Source organism: Panthera onca, chromosome A1 (assembly GCF_046562875.1).
Source record: "Panthera onca isolate mPanOnc1 chromosome A1, mPanOnc1 haplotype 2, whole genome shotgun sequence".
Lineage (NCBI taxonomy): Eukaryota > Metazoa > Chordata > Mammalia > Carnivora > Felidae > Panthera > Panthera onca.
Genome location: NC_138339.1, coordinates 116,647,779 through 116,666,649, shown reverse-complemented (window position 1 = coordinate 116,666,649; position 18,871 = coordinate 116,647,779). Strand labels below are relative to the sequence as shown.

The following is an 18,871-nucleotide window of genomic DNA, read 5'->3' as shown; positions in this document are numbered from 1 at the left end:
GGTTAGGTGCCGAAATTGTCAACAAGGTCTCACATTTAATTATGTTAACACTCACAAATTACTGCACATTGTAAGTGCTGTTGTTGGAGATGGCATCTGTGTGTAGACACCAATCTGGCTGAATTAGCCCTGTCTCTCCCCTCCACCCCCAGAGATGTAAAGACAGAACTATGGCCCTTTCCCCAAAAGTGTTCAGCAAGAGGGACTTTTCCCTTCTTCCCACTATTCCCCAGACAGGTGAGTCAGACCTCAAGAGAATTGTCTGTAACGTCTGTGTGCAGCTGTGAGAATAGTGACCTGGTTTTCCAGTCTTAGTCAATGTCTGGTTCATCACTGCACTTGCTGACTGCTCCTGGTACTAATGGAGCCTGAGCTATCCCTGGAGGGTTGATAAGTTTGGAGTTCAGTCTTCCTGGGGACCATAACATCAGGAGACAGATAGGTAGCAGTGTGTGAGTGTGTGTTGGGGTGAGGGATATGGATTAGCCACAGGATGGGATCCAGTAGACTGGAGGGAGGGAGGTTCCGGTCAGCGTGGCTTACTAGAAACACCACCAGTTCTAGTAGTGCTCAACTATACCAGAATCTTGGAGGTGACGCCCAAGGGTAGGGTCATTTAAAAGCTCTTCAGGTAATGCTGCCGTGTAGCCAGAGTTGAGAAGCTGTGTCACAGATCGTGAGCCAGGTCGGCTACTAGGAGCAACTAAAGAGAGATCACCCTGGGGCAGGGACAGAGCATTTGTGTTAGGATTGCTGTGCCTGCAGTGTCCTTCTTCCATGTCCTAAAATAAATGGTACTTTCTGGGAAAAGGGAGAAGGGATATGAGAGACAGATTGGCTGTCTCCACATCAGGATGGCTGAATCCAGCTGCGTGACATGGGGAGGCTCTGGATCAGATACGACATTAGTCTTTAAATTCGTAGGACTGCATTTTAAAGTATCTGGAGTAGATGTTTTAATAAGTAAAAAGAATTTAAATGTTTTAAGCCACAGACTGCACTATCTTTGAGGGAGCCCCCTACCCAACAAAAATGGGAAGATAGACACTGCATAGTTCTTGGCAACTGATAAAAGGATAAACACTATTTATGCTTCTACCCTAATTAGTTGAGATGCTTAGAGCAGATGATGCCACTGGTTAAACCAGTGGAATTAGGAGGTAGAACGAACTGTACTGACTAGATATGGTCAGAGTAATTTAAGAGCAAAAAATCTGAACTTGAAATCAAGGGTAAGAGCAAAGCCACTTCTTTTAATATCTCATTCTCTTCCTCATGTAACTAGAGAGAGGAAAAGAAAACCCCCACATGCAGGGCCACCTCACTTTCCAAGAGAAAGAAATCCTCTATGGGAAAAAATGAGTCTTCTTTTAGATGATATTTGAACAACTAGAAATGTCCTGGCCTCCTATTACCAGTGGGGGGAGTAAATCTCCTTTGTCACTTCTAAAATAATGGACACATATAATTCAGCCTATTTTCTGCTTAAAACCCACAGTACTCAGATGATAAAAGGGAATATCTGAGCCTGCTGGTCTGATGAATTTATTCTGCAGGTTTCCTGGGTTTCCATATTAAGGGCTATTTTCTTGGAGCCAAATCAGAATGTGCATCTGGGTTTTCTAGGCCTGGTTTCCATGGTGAGAGGAGTAAAGGGAGGCTACCCTTCATTTCTCTCCCCAGTGATTTTAAATACAATATCTGTATAATTTAATTCTCCTCAAATTTGGCATTTCAAGTCCTTTTACAACCCAGAGCTAGGAAATTGGAATGCATTCAAGGTTCTCTACGCCTCTCCACCTTCACCCTTATAATTAACAATTACTAATATTTATTGAAAGCTTTCTATGGGCCAGACAATGTGCTAAACGTTTAACATTCATTTACTCATTTATTTTTTCTTGATGACTCTATGAGGCAGACTATAATTATCACCATTTTACAATGAGGAAATAAGAAGCTAAGTAATTTGCCCAATATCACATGGCTAATCATTAAAAAAAAAAAAAAGCCTACACTTAAAGTAAACTCTGTCTGACTTTAGAAAGTCAAGCTTCTCCCTGAGAGAGAGAGATAAAGGGAGAAATTATTTTTAGAAATTGTGGTCCTTAAAAGGTTGTAAGTCAATTTAGGGAAGCCAGACTCGTAGAAGTGTTTCCTGTATCATTAAAAATGAGAATCTGTTGGGGCGCCTGGGTGGCTCAGTCAGTTAAGCATCTCACTTCAGCTCAGGTCATGATCTCACACCTTGTGAGTTCAAGCCCCACAGCGGGCTCTGTGCTGACCGCTCAAAGCCTGGAGCCTGCTTGGGATTCTGTGCCCCTCTCTTGCTCTGCCTCTTCCCTGCTCATGCTCTATCTCTCTCTGTCTCAAGAATAAATAAAACATTTAGGGATGCTTGGGTGGCTCAGTTGGTTAAGTGTCCAACTTCAGCTGAAGTCAGATATCCCTGATCTCAGGGTTCTTGAGTTTGAACCCTGAGTCGGGTTCTGTGCTGACAGCTCAGAGCCTGAAGCCTGCTTCAGATTCTGTGTCTCCCTCTCTCTTTGCCCTCCCCCATTCATGCTTTGTCTCTCTCTCTCTCAAAAATAAAATAAACAATAAAAAAAAAAGAATAAAACATTTAAAAAAAATGAGGATCTGTCATCCCTTAACTCTTTATCCAAAGGTTGCCCTTCCTTTGATTTTGGGGTAAGAGTCCTTCTAAGAGGTGTCATAGGTAGAAGTCTGCTTTTTCTTTTTGAAAACTATGTTCCAAATAATTTGGTAATATCTATGTAACAGACACAAGTACTCATTTTATAGTGCTCCTGTGGGAGCACAAAGGGGGGTAAATTGTACCCGTTTATAGTACTAATTAGCAGTTATAGAAAGAAAAAATATTCTAAGGAGAAAGAAAGAAAACTATTATGAAATACTGACGATTATAGGAATATGTGACATCTACTAAGAAGAGATGCTGGGCATATTACTCTATACAGCAGTTTCCTGGCTCTGGAAAGGCGAGGATGAACAGTCGGACAGTTCTGAACCACCTTCCCTTCAGAATCTTTTAGCTTCTTGTTCCCTTCCCTCCTTACTCACCCTCACTCCTACCTCTGTGTGAATATAACCCAGATCACTTACAGCTTACCCAATTAAAACATTCTTCTCTTTCCAATTAAAAACAAAGCAAATTCACTATGGCAAACGTGTAAAATGCTGATAAGCAAAAGGCAGTTAAATTAATCCATCTACTTGTAGATATTTATGCTTTCCTTCCAGACCTTTTTATCTGTGTGTATACACACACACACACACACACACACACACACACACACACACACACACACGTTTTTCTTTATTAAAAGTTGGATCATACTGAATTTTTGTACCCTAAATGTTCACTTTATAATGTGATAGCAATAGACAAAATGAGCATTTATGATGGCCCAAGCACTTTGCTAAGGTTTTAACATTTATTGTACCATTACATTCTCAAAGCAACCCTGTGAAATAGGCTTACTATTATTCTGATTCCACAGATTAAAAAAAAAAAAAATCAGGCCAGGAGAGAAAGTGACAAGAATGTATCACACAGGAAGTAACAAAGTTAATGAAGTTAAACGCACGTCTAACAAATCTTGAGCCATGGCACTGATGGTGATAATGATGGTGAGGATGATTAAGATACAATATCTGACATTAACTGAGGTCTTCCTATGTACCAAGCACTGTTCCAAGTGCGTGTATTACATTGTTTAAACTAAAACTTCCATGAGGTCAATACTCCGGTTGTTTCCACTTCAAACATGCAAGCTGAGAAATTAAGCACTTTCTCAAGGTGGAGTTAGGGATACAACTGTAAGGCTCAGAGTCTCAACTCTACTATGCTATGCAACCTCTCTGCCTCCATTCTATAAACCTGCCTCAGCCAGAAATGCAACTTGTTTCTCTCCAACTCCAGAACCTGGTCTTCACGAATGATACTGCTTATTCTCCCATGCCCGTGTATATATAACTATCATTTTTAATGATCATGTGCTCCAGAATTAGAGGGCTGCATCAAATTTAACCAATTCCTCGTTATTGAATGTTGGGTTGTTTTTTATTTTGAAATATGAATACTGACCCTTTATCAGATATGTCATTTGTAAATATCTTCTCTCATTCCATAGTTTTGTTGATTTGTTCCTTCACTGTGCAGAAGCTTTTTATCTTGATAAAGTCACAATAGTTCATGTTTGCTTTTGTTTCCCTTGCCTTCAGCAACATGCCTAGTAAGTTGCTCCAGCCGAGGTCAAAGAGGTTGCTGTCTGTGTTCTTCTCTAGGATTTTGGTGGTTTCCTGTCTCACATGTAGGTCTTTCATCCACTTGAATTTATTTTCATGATTTGGTGTATGGTGTAAGAAAGTAGTCCAGTTTCATTCATCTGATAAAGGGTTAGTATCCAAAATCTATAAAGAATTTCTCAAACTCAACACCCAAAACACAAACAACCCAGTTAAGAAATGGGCAGAAGACATGAATAGACACTTTTCCAAAGAAGGCATCCAGATGGCTAACAGACACATGAAAAAATGCTCAACATCAATCATTATCAAGGAAATACAAATTAAAACCACAATGAGATACCACCTCACACCTGTCAGAATGGCTAAAATTAACAACACAAGAGACAATAGGTGTTGGCAAGGATGTAAAGAAAGGGGAACCCTCTTGTACTGTTGGTGGGAATGCAAACTGGTGCAGCCACTCTGGAAAACATTATGGAGGTTCCTCAAAAAAGTTAAAAATAGAACTACCCTATGATTCAGCAATTGCACTATTAGGTGTTTACCCAAAAGATACAAAACTACAGATTCAAAAGGGTACACTGTCAACATTATCAATAATAGCCAAACTATGGAGAGAGCCCAAGCTATTTGAGAGAGCCCAGATGTCCATCGACTGATAGATGGATAAAGAAGATGTGGTATACATATACGATGGAATATTACTAGCCATCAAAAAGAATGAAATCTTGCAATTTGCAATGATGTGAATGGAGCTAGAGGGTATTATGCTAAGTGAAATGAGTCAGTCAGAAAAAGACAAACACATATTATTTTACTAATATGTGGAATTTAAGAAACAAAACAGATGAACATACGGGAATGGAGGCAGGAGGAGAGAGAGGGAAACAAACCAGAAGTGACTCTTAAAGATACAGAACAAACTGAGGATTAATGGAGGGAGGTGGGTGAGGGAGGGGCTAGATGGTGGATGGGCATTAATGAAGACACTTGTGATAAGCACTTGGTGTTGAATGTAAACCTAAAACCAATATTGCACTGTATGCTAACTAAAATTTAAATTTAAAAAATACAAGTAAATTTGTAATAAAACTCCTATTAGCAGAAATAGGTCCTGTAGTTTGTTTATCTTTATGATAAATTACCACTCAAAGAATTCCTGGTCACTGGATATTTATTTATGTGTTAATGTGTTTCCTCCTGAAAATTTACACTGATTTCTGTTCATTCATTCTGTAAGTGTCTGAGGATATTCACTTCCCTGCATTTTCAGCAGGGCTGAACAATGAATATCTTTAATCTTCCTGAAAAGATGATTTAAAATGATCCCTCATTATGATACTGATACTACACTTCTCTAACTTATTCTATAAATTGTCTGTGCATGCTCTTTGCTCATTTTCTATTAGGGTGTTAATATGTTTATCCTATCCTGATATTTCTTATTAATTATATAGAATAATATTTTATTAATTATATAACAATTCTAGCCCCTTATATGTTCATAATATTACAGTGTATCCTATGTGTTATAAATATGATATCCTAATTTTCCATTTACTATTATTCTTATGACATTTTTCATATAAAGAACTATTTTCTAATATCATCATACCATTGGTCTTTTTTATAGTTTTTACCTTTGATGCTATTCTTAGTGGGACCTTCTTACCTCCAGATTTTGGATATGATTACCTAATATTTTTATTATTGTTATATTTTCACTTATTCACTTATATTCACTTTATATTTATATATTTATATATATATATATATAAATATATATTATATATTTATATATATTTATATATATATAAATATATTTATATATATAATATATATTTATATATTTTCACTTATTCACTTATATTTTTCCTTATTCCAGTTACATATAATCCTGACTAAAGATGTGTCATAAGGATCTGACTTTGGTTTTTGTTAGATCATTACATTAAATAATTGTTTTGAGACAACATATCAAATAAGACCCTTTCATATTGATTTATAGTATGTTCATCATGAACTAAATATCCTTATATACTAGTGTCTACATTATGTGGTTTTCAAATCTTAATTGTAGCTTTATAATAATATTGAATACATGAGATGCAGGTCTATGTCTTTGTTTTCAGAAAACCTTTATTATTCACAGATTTTTTTGGTAGATGAAATTTAGACTATCTTTTGTAAGTTTCAGTCATTATTTCTATTGCATTACATTTATGGATTAGGTTTTGGGCCCTTGCTTCTTCTTTATTTCTTGACCGAGAATCTAATATCTAGGTGTTCTAAAACCTGAAAACCAAATAATGGAAATCCAGATAGCAAATAGACACATTAAAATGTGTTCAGACTTGTTAGTAGTCAGGAGGTTGCCAATTTAAACCACAATGAAAGATCAGTACACACTTAGTAGATGTGGGTAAGGACGCTGAGCAAAAACAAAACAAAACAAAACAAAACAAAAACCATCTCATACACTGCTGGTCACGGTGTTAATTGGTACTACCACCGGGTTAAATATGTGAAGATGCGCGTCCTATCCCCAGCATCTCCCCCTGCAGGAATGTACCCTACAGATGTGTGGACTTTAAGGAGTCTTACACGTATAGGAATGTTCATGGCAGCGTTGTTCATAACACTCCCAAGTTGAAAACACCCAGATGTTAGGTATTCTCTTAGCACAATGGCCTATTTATCCCTCAGAGTTCTCTGCTACTTCTCTGAGATGCCTGTGGCTTGTCACCCAGGGGAGTATCTGACATGACAACTATGAGGTACTGATAAGGGAAAGGGGAAATAAAGCCCATTCCATCCAGGGGCGGGGTCGGGTGGGGGGGGCCGGACTGTGGGGTCAGGGTCATTGTCTCCTGAACTGCATGGAGACCTAGGACTTGCAGGAAGGATTCATTCATGCGTGGGAGATGAATTTACGAGGGAATGAGGTCTGCCTAGTTCTGCTACCACAGGCTCTTCCCATTAGGGTCAGTCCTAGGCCTCGTGACGTCAACATTCTGTCCACAGGATTTGGCTTGGGACTTGAGTACCTGGGTAGGTCAGCCCCGGCGCAGGCCCCATGTCACACCAGTTTCCTTTGTCCAGAGGCAACACCTTACTACCAGAGGCTCGGGTCAGCTGTGTATAGCTTTTGACAAGTAAAATCCCCATTCCTATGAACGTTTGCCTCTCCAGAACGGGCACTGATGTTTGGAGCACTTTCTAGGTGCCAGGCACTGAACTGAGATTTTGGCATCTCATTTAATCTCTCACCTCTAGAAAGATCTCCTGCTTATTATTCTGACCTTGATGATGAGGATTTCTCAAGTTCAGGCAGCTGACTCGTTCAAGGTCAGAACAAGTGGTAAAGGCAGGTTTTGAACCCAGACAGCATGGCTCCAGAGCTAATAATTGCCACCATTGCTTGTTTACTTGACTGATCATTATTTTTTCAACACGTTTTGTTGAGTGACTCTGCATGCCAGGTTCAATATGACACTAGAAATGTAGCGGTGAGCAAGCCACTCTTGCTTTGTGCCTCATCCCTCACGAGTTAGGTGTGTTCCTGGAAGAGTATGGAGAAGGTCCACAGTGTGTCAAAGCTCTTAGAGAATACATAACTAACTAGTCTACGGCCATACCACCCTGAATGCGCCCGATCTCATCTGATCTCGGAAGCTAAGCAGGGTAGGGCCTGGTTAGTACTTGGATGGGAGAATGCATAACTAGAGGGTCACCAAAGGGGGCCAAAATTGACTGTAGCTTTGCTTTGTTGTTGAAAGAGTCCCTTCAAACAACCATGTTACTAAGTCTGAGTTTCACACCTAATGAAAAACCTTACATCGTCCAGAATGTCGGCCCCCTCTCTCCCGCTCCCTCATCACCTGTAATAGCAGGCTGTAAATGCCGTCCTTGTGTCTTGTAACGACTCTGAGATGCAGAGGTAATCCGACGTATGGTGCACCAAATTCTAAGTGCGTTTGCAGAAGTAATACAAATAAAGGTCCTTTAGTACCAACCTTCCAAATCAAGACAACAAATACCATCTTCTCGGCCGTTTGAATTTTAGCATCATCTGAACATTTGAGGCCTTATGGGATCCAATTTTTAATAGGTATATGATATAAACGAGAGCAGAGTTTGCCCATCAAGGTCTGTGCTTGCCCGTATGTGGGTTGATGAATTAGTCTACTGAGACTAGGAAATTAGACATTTTTGCCTGCTGTGAGCAATCTAGCAGTGGATGATAAACATCCAAACAGTGTTTATTCCTTTATTTACCCTGTAATGTGCCTTAGGAGGAACATGTTGGGAAAAGGGATCCGTTAATGGATCAGGGAATAAAACTGACCTGACTTCTCTGTGTTTTCAGCACCTGAGATGTTCAACTCCAGAAGAGAAACGGGCTATGCCTTTGCTGTTGACTGGTGGTCCCTGGGAGTGACGGCATATGAGCTCCTCAGAGGCCGGGTATGGGAGAATCGCAGTTTTCTTTGGTTCCTCTTCCGTCAAGTTTCCTTTTTAGAATGGAAGAATGGATTTTTTTTTTTTTTTTTTTTTTGCTAAACTCAAACAGTTTGTTTGCAGGGTGAAAGCATTATGCCATGTGATGCTTGGGACTTCTGCACATTCACTCTCCCACGTATGGAGCCAAGCATGTGAGTTAGTATTAAACGCAGATAAAATGAAATAATATGGATATTATAAACTGCCAGAGAGGGAAAATCAGTGCACCTCACTAAATAGCTTGTGTAAATATATTTGTTTGTTTAAAGAAAATCATTTGGTGGTGACAGTACAGGACTCTAACATAGACATGCTTCCCTAAGGCAAGTGTGAATTATTAACACAACACAATTCATGCCCTGTCTTGTTGGTTCCTCTCTGTCATCAGGCCCCTGGGTTCTGAGTTCAGTGGAAAATGAGAGTAGTTTCCTTTTATTTTTTTATTTTTTTTTAATTTTTTTAACGTTTATTTATTTTTGAGACAGAGAGAGACAGAGCATGAACGGGGGAGGGTCAGAGAGAGGGAGACACACAGAATCTGAAACAGGCTCCAGGCTCTGAGCTGTCAGCACAGAGCCCGACGCGGGGCTGGAACTCACGGACCGCGAGATCATGACCTGAGCCGAAGTTGGCCACTTAACCGACTGAGCCACCCAGGCGCCCCGAGAGTAGTTTCCTTTTAAAGAAGACTTTCCTTAAACTAAGAAAATGCCTAAAGAGAATTTTGCCAAGAGAATATTTTTTCCCTCCCTCCCATATCATATTACCTCTGTGGTACTTCCCTATGGTGTGCTGTATTAACACTGTCAGATTCACTTTTCTTTTCTTTTCTTTTCTTTTCTTTTCTTTTTTTTTCTTTTCTCTTTTCTTTCTCTTCTTTCTTTCTTTCTTTCTTTCTTTCTTTCTTTCTTCTTTTCTTTTGTTTTGGAAAGTTGAAGGAAAGTTACTATTAAATTATTGAATTTAAATCCACTCTGTCAAGTATTGCTCTGGTGAGTTTTTCAAGGCCTATCATTTTTTATGTTTTTATCTCTTCTATATTATTAGATTACAAATTCATGAAAGGTGAAACATGTACCTTATACAGTTTAGTATTATTCCCAGTATTTAACTTTAGATAGATACATAACAGGTGTGTATTGAATAAATGGGGGAATAAGCCACTACATATCAATCTTGCCACATTCGCAGAAAGAATCGCCATGTAGGCTACAGGTAATTATATTTCAAAATGCAGCTAATCACATTTAATTGCAACTATCAACACAACTAAGCCACAGAGGGAGGGTGCTAAACAATGATTTCGTCTACATTTACAAATTCTCACTTACAGAAAGATACATGTCTCAAAGATATGCTTGACATCTCCGTGGTTTCTGAACTTCATTGCAGTCTTGGTGAATGGGTGGGTCTCTTAACTATTAACCTGCTTGGTCTGCCTTTTCTGCCTTTGTGTTATCCTTGTTAGGTTCTGATGGGTACACACACAGTTTTACACTAATTGTACATCCTTAGCTGCAACTAACTCTATTGCTTTTGTACTCCTGAAATATGACTATAATCACACCTCATTTTCTCCCATCTAATGTTTTACCTTTGCCACCTTATGCATTCTTCATATTCTTGCTTTTATATGCTGCCAAAGAATTATTTCATATATCCTGTCATTGCATACTGTATTACTTTATAGTATATGTTCCATTGATTTAGGGGTGTTCAGTCGATATAAATATTTACAGGTTTTGTAAATAGACTATAGGCTTCACCAATGTAGAAATAATGTGTCTTATTCTTCATTGAATCCCCAGTGCCCAACAGAGGTGCTGGAACATCATGAGCATTCAATAAATATTTGGAAAATGAATAAATATACAATTCTGGTATCTGATGAATTAACATGTATTTTAAATTTTTGAACTAGAAAAATAAGTTATTTTTTAGGCAAAGATGATGATTGACTATTTTTAATAAGTGGACAGACCATGAGGATGTTTTTTAATACTAGCTTCAGTCACATGGCCTTCTAAAGTAAATGGGAAAAAAGCCCACTTAAACCAGTTAGTTGCCTGTGGCGTTCATCAGTTAATGTATTCATTTATCAAATCATGTTATGTTTCTAGCTGTCTGAGAAACAGTAAGTTTAGAAGCAGAAATGAAGAAAATTAAAAAAAAGAAAAGATGTATGTGCGCATGCATAGAATCCTGGAAGCTGAAGTGTGCCGAACGTGTCCCAGCTCTTAATGGTGTACATGGAATGAGTCACACGTAGTGACCCACATTGCCCTTGGCTAGCAAACAGCCAATAAGCATTGAGTATGGTGACCAGGTACCTAGCATTTCTTTTCTGAGATTGAGTTACATGGGTTATTTCCACTATATTGTTACCAAGACAAATGAATTACCTATAGTCCTTTATTCAGTCTTGTGGGAAGAAAATACATACAACTGTGTATGTTTAGACCTTGGATAAAAGAAATAAAGTCTGGCCAGTCTCCTTTTTAGAGGTCAACTCCTAGCAGTCTGTGGTTCCCCAAGTAACTTGACGTTGATATACCATGTGCAGAGTTAAGCCTTTCTTCACATCACCTCTATCCATGACTCACCTTGCTGTTCACTATTGACATTGGTATCCACCCTTGTTACCCCATGTTCAAGAGAGATGAAAATCTCTCTCCTGCATTGTGTGTGATATGTGTTAGCTGCTTTGTGGAGAATTTTACCCATGTTATGTGATTCAGTTTTTCCAACAATCTCATGTGGAGGTTTATTTTACAGATAAAGGAGCTTCATCTTACAGAGGAAGGAATTGAAACTCCAATCGAGTGCCTTAATTTAGCACTCAATTCCTTTTTGCCTTCAAAGCTCAAACACTGAATTACATTACCTTTTTTTTTCTGCCAAGTTTTTATTTAAATTCCAGTTAGTTAACATACAGCATAATATTAGCTTCGGGTATAGAATTTAGTGAATCACCACTTGTATACAGCACCCAGTGCTCATCACCAGTGCACTCCTTAATATCCATCACATATTTAACCCATCTCCCCACCCACCTGTCCTCCAGTAACCACCAATTTGTTCTCGGTAGTTGAGAGTTTGTTGCTGGGGCTGCCATTCTTTTTTTACCCACTATCTTCCTTTGTTTTGTTTCTTAAATTCCACATGAATGAAATCATATGGTATTTGTCTTTCTCTGACTTATTTCACTTAGCATGATACTCTCTAGCTCCATCCAAATCTTTGCAAATGGCATGATTTTATTCTTTTTGATGGCTGAGTAATATTCCTGTGTGTGTGTGTGTGTGTGTGTATACTACTTCTTTAGCCATTCATAGTCTGTGGACATTTGGGCTGTTTCCATAATTTGGCTATTGTTGATAATGCTGCTATAAATATGTGGGTGCATGTATTCCTCCCAATTAGTATTTTTGTATCTTTTGGGTGAATACCTAATAGTGCTATTGCTGAGTCATAGGGTAGTTCTATTTTTAACTTTTTGGGGAACCTCCATACTGTTTTCCAGAGTGGCTGCCCCAGTTTCCACTCCCAGCAAAAGTGTAAGAGGGTTCCCCTTTCTCTGCATCCTTGCCAACACCTGTTGTTTCCTGTGTTGTTAATTTTGGCCATTTTAACTGGTGTGAAGGTATATCTCATTGCAGTTTTGATTTGTGTTTCCCTGATCATGAGTGTTATGGAGTATCTTTTCATGTGTCTGTTAGCCATCTATAATTATGTTACTTTTTTTTTTTTTTTTTTTTTTTTTTTTTGAGAGAAAGAAAGAGCACATGAGCAAGGGGAGGGGTAGACAGGGGGAAAGAGAGACAGAATCTTCCTTAAGCAGGCTCCATGGCTCTGTGCGGAGCCCAATGTGGGGCTGGCTCCTACAACCCTGGGATCATGACCTAAGCCGAAATCAAGGGTCGGATGCTCAACTGACTGAGTCACCTAGGCACCCCCTCCCCATTACATTACCTTTAAATACTGATTCATAACAGGAAAAAAATAAACTTCTATTTCTTCCAATTTGTTTCATAGGCCCACAATCACTTATTAAGTATCTTGAAAGGGCCAGGCACTTGATAAATATACATGTCCATATTAACTGTCCCATTGTTGGTTAATCTAATATGGCAATTTTGTCCATTCAACAAACATGTAATGAGCACCTGTTAGGTCCAATGCACACACATATGAGTATGGGATAATCTCTGGCCCTAAGTAGCTCACAGTTCGCATAAAAGATAAAATCCCACAAATCTATTTTATGAAATAGAGAAATTAATATAGGTAAAGACTGCCCTCTAGTGGACAGCTGTGAAAAATATGACAAAGCCACTGTTTTGATTTCTTTTACCCCAAGTTAAATCTATAGAAGAACTTGGTTCTCTCAGAAGTGAAAGTACTTTGCCTTATCATAAAATTCCCTACCCCTCTCCATGGAACTAGCAACTTATAGCATTATGGATGGAGGATGAAGGTCTGTGGGTAACATTCTATCTTGAACTTATTATTGATTCAAAAAAGTGCAAGGAGATGCAGAGTAAAATGCTGGATCTCCTTATAATCAACATGTAAGGGACATTTTTTTTAAGTTCCATTTACTGAACACTTGTCCCATGTTTTATGTAAATACTTGTATAAGTTACCTTACAAAACAGTCCCAAATTGGTATCTCAGAGGTGGATTTCGCGTACAGAAATGTTTCATTTGGCCCAATGGACTTAGCTACTTTTAAAAATTCTGAGATTTCACAAGAAACTATAGATTTCTGGTGTCTTTTTTTTTTTTAAGAGAGCTGGCGACAGATCACATTTGCATATGAAAACAACAATCAGCTGGAAGGGATTAGAAAATGATACTGAGATTTTAGTCCTTGAAAATTTAGCTCAGAAACATTTGCAAAGCAACATTTTTTCTTTCCCTATAAAAATGAAGACTCTTACTGCTTCTCTCCCCCAAGAGACCATACCATATTCGCTCCGGTGCGTCCAGCAAGGAAATCGCGCACATGTTTGAAACGGCTATTGTGACTTACCCTTCTGCCTGGTCACAGGAAATGGTGTCACTACTTAAGAAGGTAAGAAGGAGGACAGCATGACAAAAGGAAGTGGTAAAAAGAAGCATGCTTTCTGGTTGGAGGGAAGAAGTTAGTCTGCAATACTGGAGGCGGTCATGACAATGTACATTTCTAGAGTGGGCTTTGCACCGAACAGCTTTCAAACACATGGTTTCATGAAGGCAACACGGGTGTCCTCTTGCTCAGCCATCTCAAACTCAACTATGTCTAAGATGAAGTCCCTGACCTCTGTCTCCTGGACTTTGTGTGATGTTCCCTTTCTCGGTGACTGGCCTCTGCATCCATCCAGTTATGGAAGCCAGAAACGAGAAATGATCCATCTCATCTCCCCCGTTTCCAATTCATCGCTAAGTTCTGTAATCTGATTTCGTAAATATCTCTTGAATCTGTCACTTCTCTTTATCTCTATTGCTATCCCCCCAGTCCTACTGCCATCACGTCCTGCCTTATAACTGGTTTATCCTGTACACTTTTGCACACTCCAGTCTATTCTCCCCCCTACCACATAATGATCTGTTCAAAGCAAAATTAATTGTCTTCTCACTGTTCTCAGAAAAAAGATCAGAATCGTTGGTATGGTATAAAGGTTCTAAAGCCTTTAAGCCACTCAAGCCTTACTTTGGACTTTTATTCCCCTTTTGACTACACATAAACTGCTTCAGCCTTCTTTTTCTCTTCTCCTTTTCCTCCCCCTCCTCACCAGCATCTGTCAATTTCTCACCACCAGACCTTTGCATTTGCTAGTTCCCTCTGCCTGGAACAGTGCTCCCATCCCCAGCACTACCAGCTCCCTCCTTTATAAAAATCAGTGCTACTCACTGGGATTCATTGACTGGCTCAAGCTCATGCATTGCTTCCTACTGGTCCACAGGAAGTCCAGAAATTGAGAGAAGCCTTTAGAGATTGTTGTATCAGTTTGATACTGCTGATGCCTCTGAGTACATGGTCAGTGGACTCATCTCAAACAGGGTGTAACACAAGTCACAAGTTGTGCATGGTGTAACTCTGCATATTAGCCGTGCACAGTAAGACCATGTATGGATCTCACTGGATTGGAAATTAAAACAAACAGAAATAATTGGCCCTTCTACACAGTTTGAGAAGCACAGCTTTAGACTTCAGCTTAAATATCACTTCCTCAAGCAGCTTTCCTCTGTTATAAGCTCACATAGCAATGTCTTTCCTTCATATCATTGTTTTTAATTTGAAACTATGCATTGCATGTGTGTGATTCTTGGGTTAATGATTATTGTCCTCTAAGCTACATGAGGAGGCAGCATGTCAGGCTTCTTCATCATGTTATCCTCGGCATCTAGCACAGAGTCTGACAGGTGGGAAAATCTGGTACTTGAATAAATGAGGTCCGTAGTGTCCGTCAGATTTTCCATGTTCACGGAAAAGATTAGTAGCAATTGTAGCAGCAGCTAAGTCATATGTATTGAATGATTATATGGAACAAAGAATGAGGAGCCCCAGGGGATGCGCTTGGTTTTCTTCAAAGAGGGAAAATTACACAAGTCATGGCCAGTTAAGGACAAGAGCTTTGAGGGCCGAAGATTCATACTTGTACTTCTTGTCTTTGGGGTCAACTTCCCTGTTTTGGAATAGGGATATTGATAATGTCAAGAATAGTGGGGGCATTTTCCATAATCAGATTTTCCTCAGTTCCAAGAGAGCCCTCCTCACCGCACAATTACACCCTGATGATCCACAGCTATAGTCTCCAGGAATGTTCTCAAGGAGAACTGACATTTCCCATTTGGGCCACAGGACTGATGTGATACTGGCTCTAAGTGGTTATGTGAGGGGAAAATCTTTAATCCCTGTTAGTAAACCCCAAACTGTAAACGGTAACCTTGGTTGCATCTTTGTCACACCCAGTATATTTTTATTAATTATTAATATTAACAGTTGCTATAATATTAATAGCAAGAATAATTGCTACTAATTATTAATAATTATTAATTATTTGATGATGAATTAGCAATATGAACAGCTAAAACTTTTAGTAGGAAATGAATTTCATTTATAGAAATGCATGAGCATTCACCACCTAATAAGAACAGACCTTCTCTTAGGTACTTTGTGTACATGGCTCATTTAATCCTAGCTACAACCTTATGAAATAGACAATTATCCCCTTCAATATATACTAAATGAAGATTGAGAGGACAAACTTGACCATAGTTAATAAAGTAGGGGAGTCAGGGACACCTGGGTGGCTCAGTCGGTTGAGCTCCTGACTTGGGCTCAGGTCATGATCTCACGGTTTGTGGGTTCGAGCCCCACGTCGGGCTCTGTGCTGACAGCTTGGAGCCTGCTTCAGATTCTGTGTCTCCCTCTCTCTCTGCCCCTCCCTTGCTCATGCTTTGTCTCTGTTTCTCAAAAATAAATAAATGTAAAAAAATTTTTTTAAATAAATAAAGTAGGGGAGTCAGGAATCAAAGGTATGATTGACTCAGTAGGACAGTCTATTTTCACTCACCACACTGCAAAAACCAACTTATAGCTTATTCTATTCATGCATTATCGCATTATTTATATATGTATTACCTATACTATTTGTTTATAGGGTGGAGGAAGGGGGACGCTGCCTTGTTTCCTTCAGTTCTACACCTGAAACCTTTTTTAGAAGGAATTTGTATGATTTTTTTGCCCCACTTTGACTTTCATGATGATCTTGATATTTGTATTCCGTTGGCAGCTACTTGAGCTGAATCCAGACCAACGATTCTCTCACTTGTCCGACGTTCAGAACTTCCCATATATGAATGACATGAACTGGGATGCAGTTTTGCAGAAGAGGCTTATTCCAGGTTTTATTCCTAATGTGAGTCAATCCTAACCAACCGATCACAACTCTCATTCAGTTACACACAGAGTCTCATTAGATAACCTCACCGGTGTCTGAAGACAGCCCCACTCCTGTCTTACAGATGAGAAGATGGTAAATGGGCCACCAAAGTTCACGTGGCTAGCAAGTGGCCAAGTGGGGTTCTAACCCAGGTCTATCTGTGTCTGGAGTCCCAGCTCCTAACCATTTTTTGTGGCATGCTTCCACTGGAAGGAAGCTTTAGTCCTCCAAATAGTCATTCCCAGGAATTTTCTCGTTGAGGAAACAGTGTTTTCTCTGATTTCAAAGATATAGAAATTTGTGTCCATGGAGTTCTGTGAATCACAGCATTGAAAATGTTGGATTTATTTTTACCATTCACCCCTCTTCCTTAGGTGGTTCTCTGCCACAGAGCCATACTTGTAAGCACTAATAGCCAAAGGGAAATAATTCCCACTGGATGACTACCTGGCCGAGGGACATCTGTGGCCTTCTGCAGACTGCTGGTAAAGCTGGAGTCCAGAAGCTTCGGCCACAGGGCCCACATGAGGCCTCTAGCTTCCCTCTTCTAGTCTAATTCTACACATTCAGTATCAGGTAGATCAGCAGGATAATGAACTCCTAAAGGGGACAGTTGAGACGGTTCAGAGTTTTCTGTTCAGCCCAAGGAAGGTGCAAGCTGTGGGCTTGTGAAGGTGTGATCTTTCATGTGCAAATAGAGGCATGGATGGGTGGGTCGGGTGAAGGTGCAAGGGGGGCGACACGAGTGGGCAGTGTGGTGGAGTTCTGGGGCGAGGAGTTGCTACCTCATGGAACAAGAGAGTAGGTCTAGATCTCACTTGGCCACGTTGCAGAATCTGGTAGGGGCAGGTGTACCTTGGCTGATGGACGTATGACACCATGGAGATCTAGACCCATCTCCTGTTGCTTCCATTCTTCCTCCTACACGCCACACCACAGCAATTAGCCATTGATGCTGCCTCAGGAGGGGTTCTACATATGATTCTCTGACTTTATTGTCAATCTGAATCACCTGGGGAGGTTGTTAAAAATGTACTTTCCTCAGCCTCATGTTCAGAAACGCTGACTCTGGAGGTCTGGCTGGGGAAATGAGAAGTTGGGCAAACAACTCAGGTGATTCTGATCTATGTGATCATTAGAACACACTTTGAGAAACCTAATTTACAAGCTCAAACTTTAGGAAGATAACTATTATTTGATCTCCTTTCTCACTCACTGAGGGCTCATGGGGAGTTTAGAAAATATACAAAATAGAAAATCAAAAAAGAGTATAAAAAACAGTGCTGGCAATAAATTATCTGAAACCAAGGAGGAATCACAGCTCCTTATTCTTGGACGGCTCCATCAAAACTAGGTGTTATTTTTGCCATTTGTCCTGGTGTATTTGTAGAATGATACGGAATCAAAGGAGTGAGCCAACTTGTCTTTCTTGCAGAAAGGCAGGCTGAATTGCGACCCCACCTTTGAACTTGAAGAAATGATTTTGGAGTCCAAACCTCTTCACAAGAAAAAGAAGCGCCTGGCAAAGAAGGAGAAGGAGATGAGGAAATGTGAATCCTCTCAGGTAAGCAGGTCCCCACCAGACTCAGAGTCATGGGACTCTTCCTGATGGCCATGGTTTGTGGGAGAGCTTCTGGTGGGAGGTCCCCTCAACACACCCCGTTTCTGCTTTGTGAATGCACAGAGTCACTGAGCCTTGGGCCTTCTGAAATGGCATGCAGGGGCAGCTGTGGGGACCCAAGCCAAGCAGCAATGTTTCACTGCAGATTCTCTAGCTCTGTCATTAAGTGTATTTGGTTACTGACCTCTTCAAACTCTCATTTCAAATTTTACAATTTCCAATTGGCCAAGCCTCAATGAGGTGACTCCTCCTAAAATTACAGGCAAGGAGCTGGTTCTAAAGTACACACGTGGCTGTTTGGGGCTCCCCTCCAACCTTAGAGGTGGTGCCTGTTCTTTGCCACAAGCAAAATTTCATTATATCCGGCCAAGCAGAAGTGAAGAGTGTCTATTCACAGAAAAAATTGAATTCTTATGGATGCTATGGCTGGATTTCAGGCTGTGTTAAAATTGTTTTGTGACTATATTATTCTCTGTTAGTTGGAGCTCAGATTTCAATGCAGTCACTTGCAGGGACTCAGGAGAATTTGAGACTCACATGT

At 39.8% G+C, this 18,871-nt stretch overlaps 1 protein-coding gene across 3 annotated transcripts in view; it reads left to right on the top strand.

Annotated features, from left to right (window-relative positions):
- The window catches only part of STK32A (serine/threonine kinase 32A), a 125,742-nt gene that overhangs the window by 90,679 nt on the left and 16,192 nt on the right, over nucleotides 1-18,871 (top strand). For all 3 annotated transcript variants that reach the window (XM_078449861.2, XM_078449871.2, XM_078449858.2), the window contains exons 8-11: nucleotides 8,645-8,742; nucleotides 13,739-13,855; nucleotides 16,560-16,685; nucleotides 18,145-18,273. In XM_078449861.2, the coding sequence (XP_078305987.2) occupies nucleotides 8,645-8,742; nucleotides 13,739-13,855; nucleotides 16,560-16,685; nucleotides 18,145-18,273 (470 nt within the window). The remainder of the gene's footprint in view (nucleotides 1-8,644; nucleotides 8,743-13,738; nucleotides 13,856-16,559; nucleotides 16,686-18,144; nucleotides 18,274-18,871) is intronic.